Raw genomic sequence first — 20,246 nt, 5'->3', positions numbered from 1 at the left:
CTCGCGCATGCGTGATAATATATATATATATATATATATATGTATATATATATATATGTATGTGTATGTGTGTATATATATGTATATTTATCTGTATGTATGTATGTATATATGTATATGTGTGTGTGTATGAATGTATGTATATGTATGTGCATATATTTGTTGATATGTGTATATATGTATATGTATATATGTTTATATGTGTGTGTGTGTCTGTGTATATATATATATATGACAGCAACACTCATAACAGTGACAAAACAATTACATTGACAATCATATTACGTTATTTTTAAAATGTTTCCTTTTCTTTTTCATAAGTTCTTTAACACACTACTTCCACTGCGGCGTGGGTATTTTGCTAGTATATATATATATATTGTAAGCTGGAGGGCTGATCGCACCCTCAGAAGACACAGACGCCTCTGGGAAAACCCCTGAAACAGTTGACAGTCTACCTTCACATTGCTCCTTACTTGCGCTGTAATGCCTGATAAACCTCTCATGTGGTACTACGCTTACTTAAAAGCCTTGTACAGCGCCTGCCAGCTTTGAAATTGATTGTTAGCTTTTCTTTCTCTATCTCTCTCTCTCTGATATTCTCTGCTCCGGACAGAACTGTCTTCTCAATCATGTTATGTAGCACATTTAAACTTTTGAAAAAGAGACAAATGTTCATTTGTGGTGTTTGAATAATGTTCATGTCTCCACAACCTCCTGTGTTTCTGTGCAAATCTGTGACCCAAGCATGACAAGTGGTACCAGGAGTTGGGTTGCACAGATGGATGCTGAGGAGTTATTTCAAATTACTCAGAATGTTCCGCTTCCTTACGATCCAGAGGATGGCCATATATATATATATAGTATTGAACAGTCTCATAGTCCATGGTCTACTCCAGATGTATTAGTTAGAAAAAAGAATGGCATAGATTTTGGGTTGATTATTGCCACCTTAATGTAGTTACTCTTAAATTTTCTCACCCACTTCCTAGGGTTGATGACATGCTAGATAGGCTCTCTGGTGGTTTACACTAGGACATATGTTTAATATATCTTGATGACATTGTCGTCTAGAGTGAAGATTTCCTCCAACACCATCAGCATTTATTTGAGGTTTTCCTACATTTCTGTAAATCTGAGCTCAAGTTCAAACCCACAAAGTCCCTTCTGGTACACTCCTCTGTCACATTTTTAGGTCATTGCATTTCCAATGAAACCATTCAGCCAGATTCTGCAGTTACAGACAAGGTTGCATCATGGCCTGTCCCACAATCACCCACTCAAGTTGGAGCTCTTCTAGTTCTTTGTTCTTATTACAGCCGATTCATTAAATAATGTGTCCACACTGTTGAGCCTTAGCAGTGCCTCACTCACAAAGGTGTGACATTTATCTGGACAGCTGAAGCAGAATAAGCCTTTTGCACACTAAAGTGAGATTTAATATCCCCACCGATTATAGCATTTCCCAAACCGGTCAGTTCTTGTTTTTTTGTACACACAGATGTCTCTCTCCATGTTTTTCGGTCTGTCTTAGCACAATGCATTGATGGTAAAGAGCATGTAATGGCATATCCTACTCATTTACCCTCAGCTTCATAAAGAAAGTGGTCAATATTTGACCATGAGCTCCTTGCTATTGTTTGGTTGGTCTGGCACTTCAACCATTATTTAGCTTTCCATCTTTTCACCATCATCACAGACCATAAAACCCTGATTAATTTTATAAAGCTTCCTTTAGACCAAGACACCACAGGAAGAAGGGCAAAATGTTGACCTACTATATATGACTGGCATCTTATTCATCATGATGATGCTAAGTATCTTAATGTCAACACGCTGTCTCAGCACCCACCTAACCATTCCCAGATTGCCCTGCCACCATTGCCTGTAACTTCAGGACTATAACAGCTTCAACCCAGACAGATGTTGTCTCAGCCCTCAACCAGCTCCAGCTCACCTCTTCTCAAAGTCATGTATCATGGCCAGTTTTACCCACTAGTCTTGTGCACATTCAAGGAGATTGGAACGTTGCTAAGCAGCAACAGAAGGATCTTGATTTCGCAACTGTCCTCTCATGGTTGGAGAAAGGACAGACACCCCCTCTCTGGAAACTTCATGATGGATTCCCTTATCTAATTAAATTATGGTCACAGTTTGGTCATCTTATTAAAGATAATGAACTGTTATATCGGCACCTGTGTCAACCTTCTCACAGAACAATTAAAGAAATTATTATTCCTATATCACTGACTCCCCAAGTACTCTATTATGTTCATAGACACCCAGCAGCTGGTCAATATGGATTGGCCAAGACAATGGACAGAGTAACACAGTCCTTTTACTGGCCCTACATGTCTTTGGACATTGCTAATTACTGCCAATTACTGTGCTGCTTCTCAGTCCAGCCTGTCTCCTATACTTCACAGTGGATGTTTGCTTTTTCAATTCATGATCGCTCACAGAGTGAATTGCGTTTTTTGAAAATTGAGACTTTTAAAATGAAAGTATTTCTCACCAGTATTTCTGGCAGTATAGAAATAAGGCATTGGATATGCACGCAGATGTTACAGTTCATACTTAATTCTCAATTTTGTACTGTTGCTCTTTTTTGTTCACACTGGGTATGCAATGGTCTGTAACAAAGGAATTCATCAGGAAACCTTTATTGAGCAAATGTGTAGAATCCAAAAGCATTGTAACGGGTCAGATGCTGCTTTACAGCCCATTGCTCAAAGTCAGGGTATGAAGTGCTTTTAATATGCATTCTTACTTGAACATTATGAGCAACCAGTGATTCCCAGTATCCTGCAAGTAGTGTGCATGACAGCAAGAATAACTGAACCATGAGCAAAAATTACCTTTGAACATGGAAAATAACTGAATGAAGACTATGAACGTTTCTTGCCACTACACAGAGCCTTTATTTTGAAAATACAACTCTATCAATCAATCAATCAACATTTATTTATATAGCACATATTCATACAAAAAAATGTAGCTCAAAGTGCTTTACAAAATGAATAGAAAAATAGAAGACACAATAAAAAATAAACATAAGTCAACATTAATTAACATAGAATAAGTAAGGTCCGATGGCCAGGGTGGACAGAAAAAACAAAAAAAAAAAAAACTCCAAAAGCTGGAGAAAAAAAATAAAATCTGTAGGGGAATAAAATCTGATAATAAAATAAAATCTGATAAAATCTATCGCCTGTCGTCTCACCTCAGGTGTCGGCCCTGCTTGTATGAGTTGTGAGTCTAGTCTTTCTTTTTTTCTTTCTTTCTTGTTTTCTTGTTTTCTTGCTTTCTTGTTTGCTTGCTTTTATGAGGAATCAGTTGTTTGTGGATTTTAATAATTCATGGTAAGTGCTGGAATGCTGGAACACATCCCCTCAAATATCAAGTGAACACTGTATTTGATCTGAATCTGAATTTTACTTTGTTGCAGCGGATAACAGAACTCTTATCATAGACTTGATGCCCTGCATAGAAAAATATGATGGAAAAATTTGACACACTTTGAATCTTTAGCTTCATAGCAAGACAGCATACATAGTTTGCAAATGTCATCCATTGTTTTTCCCTAATCTAGATATAATATAGTAAAACTATTTCAATGACTGCTGTGTCAAAATACCAATAAAGGATATTAAACCCCATCCACACAACCGTGTGACTGTGGCACAGCTACAGTAACTCAGTTACAGGGATATAACTCTGTTAGAGAGGGTGCCAATGCTAAAGAAACAAACCTTCAGACTGCCAAATGCTTTTTTAAAATACTGTGCCAATGCTAAAGTAACACACTGTCGGGGTGGCAGTTGTCAGTTCAGCAGCTGCTTTACCACTGGAGTCAATTATCATACGTTATTACGAATCAGTAAAAGCCTGATCACTTACCTGATGTCCTGTTCTATCTTGACCTGTGCAGACACCCTCTGACCCCGTGACTGCCTCTGCTATACCTCTTTCTCTCCATTCAAGTCCTCTCGAGGAAGACATCTATGAGTTCTTTAAAGCTCAAGCATTAGAGGTGCTGAAACAGAGACAACTAGGAAGTTGTCCGCTTTTCTGTGAATTTGGATTAAGGCACCATTGCTGAATAAAGGCTGAGTGCTTTTCCTGCAGCTGTCAAAATAAACGTTCTTTTTGGTGATTTTTCTCCTGGCTGTCTTTTGTGCAACCCAGCAGCCCAGATGTCATGATATATATATATATATATATATATATATATATATATATATATATATATACACACAGTACAGGCCAAAAGTTTGGACACACCTCCTCATTCAATGTGTTTTCTTTATTTTCATGACCATTTACAGCACTCCATCACTCTCCTTATTGGTCAAATAGCCCTTACACAGCCTGGAGGTGTGTTTGGGGTCATTGTCCTGTTGAAAAATAAATGATTGTCCAACTAACCTGACTTCTGCACAACACAACTGCTGGTCCCAACCCCATTGATAAAGCAAGAAATTCCACTAAATAACCCTGATAAGGCACACCTGTGAAGTGAAAACTATTTCAGGTGACTACCTGTTGAAGCTCATCGAGAGAATGCCAAGAGTGTGCAAAGCAGTAATCAGAGCAAAGAATGGCTATTTTGAAGAAACTAGAATATAAAACATGTTTTCAGTTATTTCACCTTTTTTTGTTAAATACATAACTCCACATGTGTTCATTCATAGTTTTGATGCCTTCAGTGAGAATCTACCAATGTAAATGGTCATGAAAATAAAGAAAACACATTGAATGAGGAGGTGTGTCCAAACTTTTGACCTGTACTATATATATATATATATATATATATATATATATATATATATATATGTATATATAAATGATGGGTTGTAGTATAACAACCTGATTTCAATAGTCTGTCCAGTAGTTACTCTCTGTTGAACATATTCAGCATTAACATTTTTAGTGCACCATGTATTGGAATCTATTTTGTAATACATGTAGGAATGAAATGCATTACAATTTTCATTCCAACAGATGGCGCATCTCAAACAGCATCTCAAGCAATATTTTTACGAATCCCATACCAAAGAGCATATAATGGAGACATATCAATTGGATGAGCAGGGAGATACACAGACAATTGTCCTTATTATTATTATTTTTTTTTGCTTTTATAAGCTTGTATCACCTATTATCCGTTTCACATTTTCTGTAATAAAATGTTACCAAAAAAAGGTGTTAACATTTATATTACATAATTATTCAAATATAATACTGAAAAATTGCCCTGACAGAAAATAATAATGTTCCAATATATTGAATTTGTTAGTTAAGAAAAAGAGGAATCCAATCCAGAATGCATATGTCAGACTTCAAAGATGCCCAACTTTGAGACTTATTTGGATGCAGTAGCAAAAATTGCTTTAAACATAAGGCCTCTATCTTCCTTGTCCTTAATGTGCACATCTTTAAATCCAGTGGCAATAAGTGCATCCATGTAGATTTCAGGCTGCCACATCTTACCCAGCAGCAATCCCTGAGAAGCCACCTTTTTCATCCTGATCATGTTGATAGTGGCAACCATCAGTCCTTCTGTTATTAAAAAAAGTGAAAAACTGTCAGAAAGCAGAAAATGTATACATTTAATTAATTCATCCATTTTATGAACAAAGTTATGGAAATTAAATTAATGGCGCATTCAACATATTCTGGCAACCACCCATCCCAGATGGATTGACATTCCAGTGGAAGGTGTGAGCACTCATATGGGCTGAATAATGAAAGTTAAATGTCAGGTATACAAGGTAGGAAATAGATACATTAGCTCTGAATGCAAACAGGATGCATGAAACCTGAAAGTAACCCTTATACTGTAAGTAGAACCTGGGAGTCATAGTGGACTCATCACTCTCTATATCAAGACAGTTTACAGAAATGATCAGAAAGGCTCATGTGATGTTAGGTTATATATCACAATGTGTGGAGTACAAGTTGAAGGAGGTTATGCTTATGTTTTATAATGCTCTAGTGAGGTCTCACCTGGAGTGCTGTTGTACAGTTCTGGTTTCCATATTAGAAAGAAGTCTGACTACCACTATAGCAAGTCCAGAAGAGATTGAATAGGCTGATTCTAGGGACTGAGAGGTAATATGCAAACAGATTAAGAGGTGATGTGATCAAAGTGTTTAAATTTAAGGGAGGAATTAATTTTCTAATCTTTTTTAAGGCTTTATATCTTTTACATATCATTGGTTAAAATCCCATCGTCAACCCTCGTTATAAATATACATAGATACTAAAGTATTGTAAGTGTTGTGCATCCCCAAAAAAAAATGTAAACCTCAATAGCTGTTATGATGGCCTCTAATATTCAAATTGCCATCCACTCAGGAGTGCATGAAATAATCCCAAACATATTTATTTTATATAGCTCTAGTAACATCTTACTACATCATAAGGTGCTTTGTAGTGCTAGAAGGATTATAGCACTTTATGAGAAATGAATTCTGAGAAGAGAACAAAGGTTTAAATAGATATATATACACTCACCTAAAGGATTATTAGGAACACCATACTAATACGGTGTTTGACCCCCTTTCGCCTTCAGATCTGCCTTAATTCTACGTGGCATTGATTCAACAAGGTGCTGAAAGCATTCTTTAGAAATGTTGGCCCATATTGATAGGATAGCGTCTTGCAGTTGATGGAGATTTGTGGAATGCACATCCAGGGCACGAAGCTCCCGTTCCACCACATCCCAAAGATGCTCTATTGGGTTGAGATCTGGTGACTGTGGGGGCCATTTTAGTACAGTGAACTCATTGTCATGTTCAAGAAACCAATTTGAAATGATTCGAGCTTTGTGACATGGTGCATTATCCTGCTGGAAGTAGCCATCAGAGGATGGGTACATGGTGGTCATGAAGGGATGGACATGGTCAGAAACAATTCTCAGGTAGCCCGTGGCATTTAAATGATGCCCAATTGGCACTAAGGGGCCTAAAGTGTGCCAAGAAAACATCCCCCACACCATTACACCACCACCACCAGCCTGCACAGTGGTAACAAGGCATGATGGATCCATGTTCTCATTCTGTTTACACCAAATTCTGACTCTACCATTTGAATGTCTCAACAGAAATCGAGACTCATCAGACCAGGCAACATTTTTCCAGTCTTCAACTGTTCAATTTTGGTGAGCTCGTGCAAATTGTAGCCTCTTTTTCCTATTTGTAGTGGAGATGAGTGGTACCCAGTGGGGTCTTCTGCTGTTGTAGCCCATCCGCCTCAAGGTTGTGCGTGTTGTGGCTTCACAAATGCTTTGCTGCATACCTCGGTTGTAACGAGTGGTTATTTCAGTCAAAGTTGCTTTTCTATCAGCTTGAATCAGTCGGCCCATTCTCCTCTGACCTCTAGCATCAACAAGGCATTTTCGCCCACAGGACTGCCGCATACTGGATGTTTTTCCCTTTTCACACCATTCTTTGTAAACCCTAGAAATGGTTGTGCGTGAAAATCCCAGTAACTGAGCAGATTGTGAAATACTCAGACTGGCCCGTCTGGCACCAACAACCATGCCACACTCAAAATTGCTTAAATCACCTTTCTTTCCCATTCTGATATTCAGTTTGGAGTTCAGGAGATTGTCTTGACCAGGACCACCCCCTTAAATGCATTGAAGCAACTGCCATGTGATTGGTTGAATAGATAATTGCATCAATGAGAAATTGAACAGGTGTTCCTAATAATCCTTTAGGTGAGTGTATATATACACAAGACTGACACAATATGATCTAGGAAAAGATATAAAACATAAATCATCAATAATGAGTAAGAACACTATGAAAAATTTAAAAATGAAACAGAAGCTTATAAAACAGAATTCAAAAACACCTAAAAACATAGAAGACAACATAGAACAGAGTTAGCAGGTGAAGAATGCCAGAGTGGGCACTTACTAATATGTGTTGGTTTAAAAAATTTCTTTATACGGCTGGTAATGATTTTCTGCAAAATTTGATGTAATATCTGAATTTTACTAAAACTATACGCACAGGTATGTCACAGTGTGCTCTTCAATAGCCTCTAGGGATATGCTGTGCACTCTGCACTGTGTTGGAGGCAGTAAACTGATAAACCCCAGGGTGGCATTTATTAGGGGTTATATATAAAGTTCCTAACTGCTTCTGTGGTAGTCTTTGTTCAACAACAAAACCTCTTTTGGTTTTAGCTAAACACCAATGACATTGTGTATGAAAAATCCAATTGTGTAGTAGCACCCAATAAACTTATACTGGCATAACTAGTGCCCACTACTTTGTTGTTTAGAGGTGTGTTATATTCTACCCACCTGCTGTGCAATTTCTACCTGTTTTACATAGCATCACCTGAAAACATTATTACTGTTACTTGATGGATTTGATGGCACCAGAGCAGGTGTTCCATGACTAGGATCTCCCAATTTGAAAAGGTGATGTGGCCTTTTGTAGTATGGCCTTGAGAGTGACTTTCAACTATTTCCCTAGGCCTCATTTGAACCCACAGTAAAGGGCTGGCCTACGAATCTGGGATTCTGGAAATCTGGTGAAGTAGCCTTTACAGCTAAATTTGTTATCTAGTATTATTGCTTTAATGTTGATTATCTTTGCCTCATTTTGGTTTGACAATCATCTCACTTGATACAAAGAATCTACTGAGAGACATTTAAAGTAACAACAGGGGGTGACCTCTGCCAAATTACTATACTGGATACTAGTAAATCAAATGAGCTTACAAAATTAATTTATTTATATACCATATTTTCATACATACGCCACAGGTACCCTGTGCTTAGGCCGGTCCTCTCTCCTCTACACCTGCATGTGAAAAACCTTCTTTCCCATGACTTTCTAAAGCTCTATGCTGTCTGTATCCAGAGCTTAGGATAGCTGAAAGGAAACGGAAGAAGTCAAAGTTCCAGGCTGAAAATCACTCTTCTATTTTTCTTCTCTTCTGTTATTATCACTGCTAAGGTAAGCTTCTTTTAAAACAGGATTAGCAACACTTCTGATACATGTATCTTGTGCTCTGCTTTCACCTTTCCTTTCAAGCCCTTGGTGCCCTAAGGATCATTACTTTTCTTATGTTAATGCTATGCTGATGGTACGCAGCTGTACATCAATCAATCAATCAATCAACATTTATTTATATAGCACATATTCATACAAAAAAAAATGTAGCTCAAAGTGCTTTACAAAATGAATAGAGTAATAGAAGACACAATAAAAGATAAACATAAGTCAACATTAATTAACATAGAATAAGAGTAAGGTCCGATGGCCAGGGTGGACAGAAAAAACAAAAACTCCAAAAGCTGGAGAAAAAAATAAAATCTGTAGGGGTTCCAGACCAAGAGACCGCCCAGTCCCCTCTGGGCATTCTACCTAACATAAATCATCATATTTTCATGGAAGGACCTGATGATGATGGTCACGTAGACTTCTGGCTTTCAGTCCATCATTGTTGGAGCATCATGATGCTTACATGTCGCTCTGTCCAACAGAGTACCACAAGAATGTCAGCATATCTCACTAATATTGCAACCTGGGTGAAAGAACATCATCTCTAGCTCAACCTGGCAAACCATGACCTTCTTGTATTCCCAGGTCATCCATCTACTTAGCACCCCATATCTGTTCAGCCTGGCTTATTAGCACTAACACCTGCCAAGTCTGTACACAACCTTAGAATGGTGATCAAGGACCAGCTGTCCTTCAACGACCATGTTACTATGGTTTCTCGGTCATGCACATTTTACTGTGTACAACATCTGCAAGATCAAATCGCATCTGACAAAGCACAACTCCTGGTCCAGACTTTGGTCTTCTCAGTTCTGGACTACTGCAATTCACTGCGGACAGTAGTACTGGCATGTGTCATGAAGCCACTGTGGCTGATTCAAAATGCTGCAGCATGTCTGATGTTCAACCAGAAAAGGTGTCACTCATTAAGTTCAAATCTTTGAAGGTTGCCTACAGAGTAGTCAATGGGTCAGTAGCTATATAAAGATACACTTGGGAGGTCCTATACTCAGGTCTGCTCATGTATGGAGTCTGGTGATGCTACCTCTACATGACCTAAAATCTCAATCCAGACACTTTACAAGTGTAATTCCTAGATAGTGGAATTAACTGCCCTCCTCCAATCAAAGATCAGACTCCCTCAATCTGCTTAAGAAGCATTTGAAGACTCTCTTCTTTGGTGGATTTCTGTCTAAAGCTGTTAGGTTTTAGTAACCACAGAAGTGGTGATAACTTTTGTAACATTGTCCTGTAACATTTGTTCCCAATCAATACCCCAGACTGATGTTTATTCATTTATTTAGACCCCGCTTGTGAGTCACTTTGCTAATCAAATAAATGTAAATATAAGTATAACTCAAAATTCTTTACACATAGTAAAAGAAAGAGAAACATTTTAAATGAGATAAAAAAAATACACCATAAGCTTTGTTTTCTTCTAGAATGCCGAACTGAGACGTTTCCTGAGGGAGTTGCTAGCACAGCAAATGCTGAACATCCTTCTTGATGATTACAATAATAAGTTGTCAATAGTCTTAACTGATGACAATTGCTGGGGGATGTCTTGGTAGATAATGTTGGGAGACTGTTATATAGGATCTTGTAGGCCTTGTGGAGTAATAAAAATAAATAAAGTGGAGTAATCTAGAGTTCTTCAGCAGAGTAGGTGGGCAGAAATGGCACCTATATGTTTTGAGCACTGTATGTTTCAATGACTATTGTCACTGTTCAAAAGTGGTTTTTGATAATAATGCTGTGATTGGCCCTAGTGTGTGCTTGGTGTGTGGTTGTGTTTGTGTGTGTCCTGCGGTGGGTTGGCACCCTGCCCAGGATTGGTTCCTGCCTTGTGCCCTGTGTTGGCTGGGATTGGCTCCAGCAGACCCCCGTGACCCTGTGTTCGGATTCAGCGGGTTAGAAAATGGATGGATGGATGGATGCTGTGGCAGAGCAGTTTGAGATCAGAAGCAGAATAAAGTCAAACATGCTAATAAAACCCCATTTGATCCCTGTTTGGATGGTGAAGGGATCTGTAGAAATGGAAAGGTGAGAATAATATAAAAAAATACAAAGTGCTATGTGCAGGCAAAAATAATAATAATAATAATAATAATAATAATAATAATAATAATAATACAAAAATGGGCAATGATGGCCTTACGGGGAGCAACAGCTGAAAAATATTTAGGTTATTGTGCAGAAGCAATGAGAAAATAAAATAGAATATTAACTTATATTTTAAAATCTACAAATGAATGGACATTATGCTCAGATTGTATGTTGTGGTAGTGAGGCTATATCTGGACTGCTAAAGAGAAGATGGAATTCATGAAGATGCAAGAGAGGATATGATATCTGATCCTGTTCATGTACAGTAATGATTAAACTGCATATCCAACTTATAGAAATAGTATAACTCATTCATTGCTTAATCAGGTCTAGAATTGCATGTCTCATTATTGTTTTGTTTTTTTCAAATGTTATAGTCACATAAGGAGACTTTGGTTTTGATTTAAATTCTGAAACGGATTGGTCCTTTTTGGAGAAAAAGAAATTTTATGGTGAGAATGAATGATAAAAGTACCTCTGTGACAGAAGAACTGTTAATCGTGGCTTACAAAGGTAAAGATTGGTACCTCTTACCTGGTTTCATCACTCTGTGCAATTCGGCAGAGCATTTCTTCAGGTCTGTCCAGTAGTAGTAACAATTGCAATGAAACACTCTGTCCATACTGGAGTCTGGTAGTGGTATTGCATCCACACTGCCCAGTATAAGCTGTACTTTTCCAGAAGATATCTGCTCCTGTACCCGCCTCGTTGCCACCTTGAGCATGTATTCAGAGTAGTCAAGTCCATACAGCTTACCTTCAGGGTCTGTTAGGTAACGAAGAGCTTCCTGGAGCCCCAAACCGGGTCCAAAGCCCACTTCTAAGACTGTGCTGCCTGGTTGGATTTGAGCCAGTTTTGCAGCATTTACTTCAAGAATCTCATTTTTTTTCTCCAGAAATCTTTTTGCCATCCAGCCAGTCAGTGATTGTATGGGGCATTCAAGCTGGCTTGCAACCATCCGGAGTATCATGGCTAAATAAAAAAAAAGGTATGCTTTATTTAGTTTAATTCTTTTTATTGGAAAGTACCAAGTCTTTTTCATTAAAATTAATTTGGATAGCCTTTAAGAACTTCATTGTTATCTAGATTTTACAATTTGCTTCTTTAAATTGCTCAAGGTTATGCACTATGTGTCACGAGTGGTGATGAATGCGACAGATAAGTTTCAATACACATACAGTATTGTGAAAAAGACCCCAAAAGTTATTCCGCAGATGATCCTACAATTACTAAAAGAGTTTTTTTTTTTTTTATTATTTTGCTCCCTAAAAACTTGGTCACACTTCTTTGTTCACCTGTGTACTTTTCAGCAGTTGTGTAATGCATTTGATCCATATCACACCAGTAGAATCAATTCAGCCTTTCGTTCACATCACCATAGAGGAGTACATTTTAAGAGACACTGCATATTTTCCATATGAATACACATTAAAATGCATCATTTGGCACTTAACTGTGTTATCTGTACATAACATTTTAATACATTTATTAAATGGACACTCGCCATATTCTCAGCCAACGATCCAGCCATTCCTAGTTGAGGATATGTATACTTCAGGTGATTTGATTTTTCTGTTTTAGTAGACTTCTTTATTTGCATATGCTTGCTGAATTAATGCATCATTCCAGACCAGGAAAAAAACATTTTCTTCTTGAGTCAAATGTACATTTTTCACTATAACATATAACACTAAGTGTACAGAAAACATTTTCATATTAAATTCGCACAGATCATTTTGCTCATCACTAGTCCTTAAAAAAAAAATCGCAATACTGAGTGTGAAGATGAATTGCCAGTTAGGTTTCTAAAACTCGTTTACACATAAAAAGAGGCCTGAAATGTGAGTACGCAACTTTCCACACAAAAGAAAATCGAAGGAGAGCTTGTGAAAACGTGTGTATATTTATGGCAACTGTGGGTAAAGCCCATTTTATTAATTAAATTAATGATTATTTTGCGTATAATTAGCTATTTTTATTTATTTTTCACACATGCAAGATTTATTTTGTACAGTGTACAAAAATTCCCAATACATTAAACGATTGAATAATCTGTAGTTCTGTCATTCAGATACTACTTTCCAGTTTGTTGTTTTTGAAGCGAGCGCAATTCTTCATAGAAATCCAGTCGTGCTCTGTCTGTCTGTGCGCTTGTTTCCTGTATGTTTTCTCGTTAAAGGCACGCGAATTAGCTCGCTGCACAAGACAGAAATGTCGAAGAGAGCTGTATCAGATACCCTAACTATACGTCGAAAAAACTAAGAAACACGAGCTTAACTGCAAAATGTTGGGCACAACAATATTCCGGTGACTTCTGCGAATCTGGAAAACTTGTCTACAAGTTTGCCAGCAAACCATAGACTGGACACGAAACGATATTTGCAATGACCACATCAAATCTAAAAGCCATCTCAAAAACAAGGAGAAATTAAGATCAAAAAGTGTTCCCCTTCTGGTGACAGCAGAAGAAACAACAAAATCGTCAGATGCAAGACGCCAGTTTGTGTCCGTGAGTCTGCATACCACTCAAAAAATGACAAAAGATGCGTCCTTTCTTTGTTATGCATTGTAAACAAGGAGGAGCGCTGCCAGAAAATGAGAGCAGTCTTTATCAAACTCATTTGAACAACATATGGACGCCGTTGTTTGAAAGATTCTTGGCAAGAAAATACACGTTGTAGTTGATGAAACCACTGATAGCCGAGACCACATAGTTCTCATTTGGCTGTATGGTAATTATTTTTATGTTGGCAGTTCTAATTGTACGTGATGTATTTACTGTGAATCATTTAACCGATTAAATTATATAGGTATTTAACCGGTATTAGCAGTCTTTCCCGTAGAAAAATGTTATAAGTGAACGCCACTGGTTGTTAAAAAATTAACAACGATGTTATGGGATTTAATAAATGTTTTTCCTCGTCCACATTTGACACTTTCGTTATAAACTCGGCACCTACAAACCTGGGCAGAAGAGCCAGCGTCTCCTCAGATCCAACGAGCCCTCAAAGGAGGGTCACTCTTTCATTTTCCTAAAAGTAAAGTTAACCTTCATCTCAGAAGGATGCATCCAACAAATATCAGCTCTTACAATTCTGAAGGGCATTCACTGTCCTACTGCAATCTCAGCACGTAAAAGCCCAAAAATCCGAGTCAATGAAAGATTAAACGGTGAAAACCGGGAAAAAAAACGGAACTTGTGAAAAAATTTGAGCTACCATTTAGTACAACAGGTGGCTTACAAAGTTCAAAAATCGATATTGAAATGCACACACACGCCTCCTAAATTATTTATTGAAATTCCTACATTTATTGTGTCCGTTTTAGGGAGTCGTAATTTTACTTGTTCCCGTTATTATGAATTATAATTTCTCAGTGTCACATGTTATTCGTTACTACTCACGACTCCCAATTCTTTGAGATTCTGTATGCTGTTTCGTTTTTTCGTGACATCGTGTCAGTGCGTGACATTAACAAATCATTCTGTTCTAAATGACAGTGCACAAGCTTTTTCATACAGCATTTACTAAAGGCCAACGTGTCACGTTTTGTTCATTAATATATTTTGACAGTATATTTTAATCAGAACTATTATGAACATATTTCCCATGTAGATATGTAAAGTTTGCTGAGAATAAATAAAAAAGTAACAACACATATAATAGTTATATTGCATTATTTATACTTAACAAAACTCATCACTTATCTGAAATGTTCTACTTTGTATTTTTACATTTGGCAATAGAATGCTTCAGTATACAGTCTATTTATTCCACTTATAAAGGTGTACATTGTCAGGATTCTCCATTGCATTTGCCGTCAGTGTAACTGAGGGGCGGCAGACAAGCTCACGTAATGGAAGACAAGGTTTCCTCGCCCTGATGCCCAGCCTCTTCTAATAAATATTCCTATCTTGTGTTATTTCTCATTCCTGCCAGTTTATTAGAAGTATTATTGAACATGTAAGAGGAAACGTGTCTTATTTTGCGAGTATGAAAGGAAGGACGGTAAAGCCTTGAATGAAACTGACTGTTGGGTAACAAGACAGGTAAGGAGCAGGGAACGTTAAACGTGTCAGTGACTGCAGGGGACTGTGTAACTGGAAGATGGTTTAAGAATACAGAAACAACAAAAGCTTAGTCTTTCAATACTTCTGTTTACATAAATGACTTACTCTGTTGTGCTGAAGTTCAGAAGACTACTTATTTATCCCCAAACCACAGCCTTTGACAAGATGCATTCACAAGGAAAGGATGTTGATGACAAAGTCATGTGTTTTTTTGAAATATTGGCTGCAGATATGCTTATCCAGCTGTTCATTCTTGTCAGTACTTGAGTGATCTTTATGTCCACCTCTGGATGAATCTGTAAAGTTTCTTTACAACATTTTGGTCTCAATAATGCAGAAATCCCTAGGCTTTCCATAAGTTGCATAAGACACTGTCAATTACATGGATTCTGTTTAAAAGACAGTTGTAATCAGTTATGCAGCACACGTTTTTACTCACATTGCTCTTTGGAAATAAATAATGCATATCAGCTACAGATCTGGGAATCACTGAATACAAAAAAACATTTAATGAAGAGTGTCTTGCGCATATACTGGTGTAATGACCACGTCGGCTTTAGTGAATGAAGCGTTTCTTAGCCTCTCTGATGTGATCGACATGGGGCAGAATAGACGCTGAATTGTTTTAATACGTGCTGCCTTACGCAAAATATGCTCATCGATTTATTTGATTCTAGGTAGACACAATTCCACACCGAGGAACGAGGTGCCCATGAGAAGCTTTCATAATGTTTCCTAAGCTTATTTGTAAACTTACAGACAATAACTGTTTTTTTTAGTCTTTTTTTAAACTTTGGGTAAGGAGCATACGCGAGTCCCAACTAGAACCTAAACCCGTGTCAGCACACCTCACAAATGTAGCAGAGCCAACTACTTTTAAACTTTGAGCCAAAGATCAGCAGGTGAGGGGCTGACCAAATCGGCAGCTGACTGAGCAGATATCAATTACGCCATGATGCTAGCGTGCCTCAAAATCATGTGACGGGCGCATTTGAAACAAGGGTGAACACACTGTTGAAACGTCACTATTGAGCAGCCAATCACTACCCTGAGCACGTGTGAAAGACGTGAAAAGGTCTGGAGAAGCTGTGGAGAACATTATGCTGCCTGTAACATCGTTCAGCATGGCCGGTTTGGTGGTGTGTCAGTAATGGTCTGGGGAGGCTTATCCATGTAGGGACACACAGACCTCTACAGGCTAGACTATGGCACATTGACTGCCGATAGATAGATAGATAGATAGATAGATAGATAGATAGATAGATAGATAGATACTTTATTAATTCCAAGTGGAGATACACATAAACCAGCAGCATACTGATACAAAAAACAATATTAAAGAGTAATAAAAATGCAGGTAAAAACAGACAATAACTTTGAATAATGTTAACGTTTACCCATAGGGTGGAACTGAAGAGTCGCATAGTGTGGGGGAGGAACGATCTCCTCAGTCTGTCGCTAAAGCTGCTCCTCTGTCTGAAGACGATCCTGTTCAGTGGCTGCAGTGGAGTCTCATGAGTGCACGCGTCTGCTCAGCGCCCGTCGCTCTGCCACGGATGTCAAACTGTCCAGCTCCATTCCTACAATAGAGCCTTCCTTCCTCACCAGTTTGTCCAGGTGTGAGGCGTCCTTCTTCTTTATGCTGCCTCCCCAGCACACCACCGCGTAGAAGAGGGCACTCGCCACAACCGACTGGAAGAACATTTGCAGCATCTTATTGCAGACGTTGAAAGACACCAGCCTTCTAAGGAAGTATAGTCGGCTCTGACCTTTCTTACACAGAGCATCAGTATTGGCAGTCCAGTCCAATTTATCATCCAGCTGCACTCCCAGGTATTTATTAGGTGTCAGGATGAAATCCTTGGACACACTGTCAGACCCTATGCTGGTGCAGTGGGTCCCGAGTTCCTCCTGGTGTACGACAATGCCCGGCCGCATGTCGCGAGAGTATGCAGGCAGTTCCTGGAGAATGAAGGAATTGATACCATTGACTGCCCCCACGCTCGCATGACCTCAATCCAACAGAACACCTATGGGTGGGACATTATGTTTTGGTACATCCGACAACGCCAGGTTGCTCCTCAGACTGTCCAGGAACTCAGTGATGCCCTAGTCCAGATTTGGGAGGAGATCCACCAGGACACCATCCGCTGTTTCATTAGGATCATGCCCAACCCCCCATCAACCCCCACGACGTTGTCAGACATGCATACAAGCATGTGGGGCCACACAAACTACGGAGTACGATTTGGAGTCGCTGCAATGAAATTTTGGCAAAATGGACTAGCCTGCCACTTTGATTTTCGGGGTGTCTTTGAATTCAGCCCTCTGTAGGAGGTTGATAATTTTTATTTCCACCAAACGATGTGCCATCCTTTTATTCCTAACACATTACTCAGTCCATATCAGTATAGATATCCAGCATGACTTTTTCCCCCCATTGGGATCTGATGTGCTTTCAGTGTTCCTTTAATTTTTTTTTGAGCAGTTTATATACCGTCCTTTCAACAATACTAGTGAGCTCACCGTTAGTAACTACACCCCTTTTGAGTAGGTAGTCACTCCGTTAAGGGCAACAAACGCAGCTCGGGTGCATAGCCGCCAACAAACAAAACAGCAGTGGCCCCTTCACTTGAGCTTTACCTCATGCCACATACATCAAACAAATAAATACACACAGAGCCTTTGGGTGGATGATCTCTTCCTCCTTGTGTTACTCCTTTGGCATTTCGTCTCACCCCTGTCTTGTATCGGAAAAACTCACCAGTGTGTTGCACTCGTGTCCTACCGACCTTTTCCTAGTTTATTTCCCGCACGCTCCGTCCACCCCGGCTCCAGTTCTCCTCCTCTACAAACTATCTTTGCCTCCTCAACACTTTCTATCCGATTGAGCCTGATTGGCATTTGCGTTCACTTTCGCCACCAAAATTGTTTAATAACTTCGTTTTTTACCCCCCTCTCTCTCTCTCTCTCTCTCTCTCTCTCTCTCTCTCTCTGTCTATCTGTCTGTCTGTCTGCGCGCCAGCGTTTGGCCGTAGGTTTATTTTTTCCACTTTTTTTTTACTACATTTCAATATATTATCGTTTTATTGTCATCGTCAGCGTTAGTCTGCCACTTCTCTTCTATTAGTTTAGCATTTTGCTAAAGCTGCCTTCTTGTAGCTGTGTCTCACTTCAGCGTTCTGCTATAGGTATCCCTTTTCTCGCTCTTACAGAATTCAGCTCTACTCAACGTGTCCTCTCTTTACTTCCGTGTATCTCCAAGTCCTCCCTTTTTCCTCCAATCCCGCCCTGTATCTCCCTGACACACCCTAAGGATGGACCAATGAGGGAGCACTGTCAGGTCTTATGCTAGGCTTTAAGTCCCCGCTCTGTTTTGGGTTGCTATTCGTAACAACACGTCTTATACATTCTTTTACTCATCTCTTAAAATCTACCTTGGTTACATAAAGAAAACAGAAGAAAACATAAAAAAATATGTAGAAACACAAACTCCAAGCAGAATTTCAACCCAACCTCTGGACCTTTATATTTGCCGGGCAATTCACAGATAAATCCTGTTAATTAAGAGCGAGTTAAACAAAAGAGAGAAACAAGATAAAAGAAAAGGTAACTGGTTTAGTACATGGAATAAGGAGTAAAAGCAGTACAGAAAATGTGTCAAGTCTAAGTATGAAGAACGTACTGTTACAGTTAGCAAACAACACTATAATTCATCCACATCACACAACATCGAGGTATTTTGCACTGAAGCTGTAATATTCTTTCTTACATATAATTCAAAATATATTATCATTACCCAAATTGTAGTGATAATCCCACGGCACTCGGTAAAGCTTCTTCAGAGGTAAGGTCGCATCTCATTTACACTCTTCCTGGTCGTAATGCCAAACTACTACCTCTTGCAACAATTACGTATCTCTTTTATTAAACCGGTTATCCTTTCACTGTGCATAAGTAATTCCAGGTTTTTCTTCAGTTGACAAAAGGAGTTTTAATTCCGTTGGTTATGCAACTTACATTGTTTAAGAATAAATTAAGAAAACATTTTAAGCAAATTTGCCATGGTGACAAACCCTGTCAATCCAAATTAAGGTTGTCGGGGCTGGAGCCTATCCAAAAGCTTAAAAATAATGGTACTTTAATTCCATTTGATAGTTCTTTACTGGGGGTATTGTTCCTCGTAAAACTATTTCTTAATACGGCACTGTTTCATTCTGGGAAGGGTTCTTTGCATATGAAGTTGGTTCTTTGTGCTTTAAAAACCTTCCTAACATGTAGAAAAATTATGAAATCTTTAATGTATATGCTAGGCTACTGTCACCCATGTACATCAGAGGATTTCCTCTGGGCTCGACCAAGGTATGTAATAACCTGCCAAGATGAGATGGGTGCTGTCACTAACATTGTCTTCTCCTTCTTAGCCCCGAAGCAGCAAGAAAGCACCCAGTGAGGGTACTTAGCCTCACCCTTTCTGGTTCCTCAAGCATAAGAACCCTGGTTGCCATGAAAGAGGCATCATTTTGGCAAGAGTAACCCGCAGGATAGAGGTCCCAATCAAACAGACTCTGAACCTATGGCTAAAGCCAAGTTCTTTTTGTAAGCCAGGAAGCATTTGTTTTTGGTTTGACTTTTGTTGAATTAAACGGGATGACCTGGTTGGAGGCATCTGGCCACACTACCTAGAAGTACACTAACAGATTAAAAACAATCTGGACTTAGCCTGGGCCACTGTAACAAGATTCCTTTAAAAATCCTGACCCACTACTATTTCATAAGTTTGTTATAATCTACCCATGATCACTTACTGTATGGAGCCTGTTGCATATCTAAATAAATACAGTAAAGTTTCTTTCTGGAACCTTCATGCGGATGAGTCTTTAAGGAGTCAAAAATTACATTACTCTGGAGAACTGCTCTGGCGTGTTTATTTTTAAGAATACAGGCATCACTGGGAACAAGATAGGAATTAGCCCCAAAGAGCAATTAAAAATCATGCAAAATCATTAGCTTATACTAATGCCAGGGGGAAAAATAATTGA

At 38.7% G+C, this 20,246-nt stretch overlaps 1 protein-coding gene across 2 annotated transcripts; it reads right to left on the bottom strand.

The window, feature by feature from the left end:
* Nucleotides 1-4,837: 4,837 nt before the first annotated feature.
* LOC120526915 (uncharacterized methyltransferase YdaC-like) lies at nucleotides 4,838-19,086 on the bottom strand. 2 transcript variants are annotated; one of them, XM_039750013.1, is made up of 3 exons: nucleotides 19,004-19,086; nucleotides 11,670-12,107; nucleotides 4,838-5,562 (listed from the first exon to the last, which is right to left on the bottom strand). In XM_039750013.1, the coding sequence occupies exons 2-3, from the start codon at nucleotides 12,103-12,105 to the stop codon at nucleotides 5,366-5,368; spliced, it is 633 nt and encodes a 210-aa protein (XP_039605947.1). In that variant the 5' UTR covers nucleotides 12,106-12,107; nucleotides 19,004-19,086; the 3' UTR covers nucleotides 4,838-5,365. The 2 variants fall into 2 exon arrangements, with proteins under 2 accessions (XP_039605947.1, XP_039605948.1); XM_039750014.1 differs by having other exon boundaries at nucleotides 11,892-12,107.
* Between the last annotated feature and the right edge of the window lie 1,160 nt (nucleotides 19,087-20,246).

This window comes from Polypterus senegalus, chromosome 3, assembly GCF_016835505.1.
Source record: "Polypterus senegalus isolate Bchr_013 chromosome 3, ASM1683550v1, whole genome shotgun sequence".
Lineage (NCBI taxonomy): Eukaryota > Metazoa > Chordata > Cladistia > Polypteriformes > Polypteridae > Polypterus > Polypterus senegalus.
The sequence above is the reverse complement of the archived record's forward strand: the minus strand, read 5'-3'. Positions and strand labels throughout refer to the sequence as shown.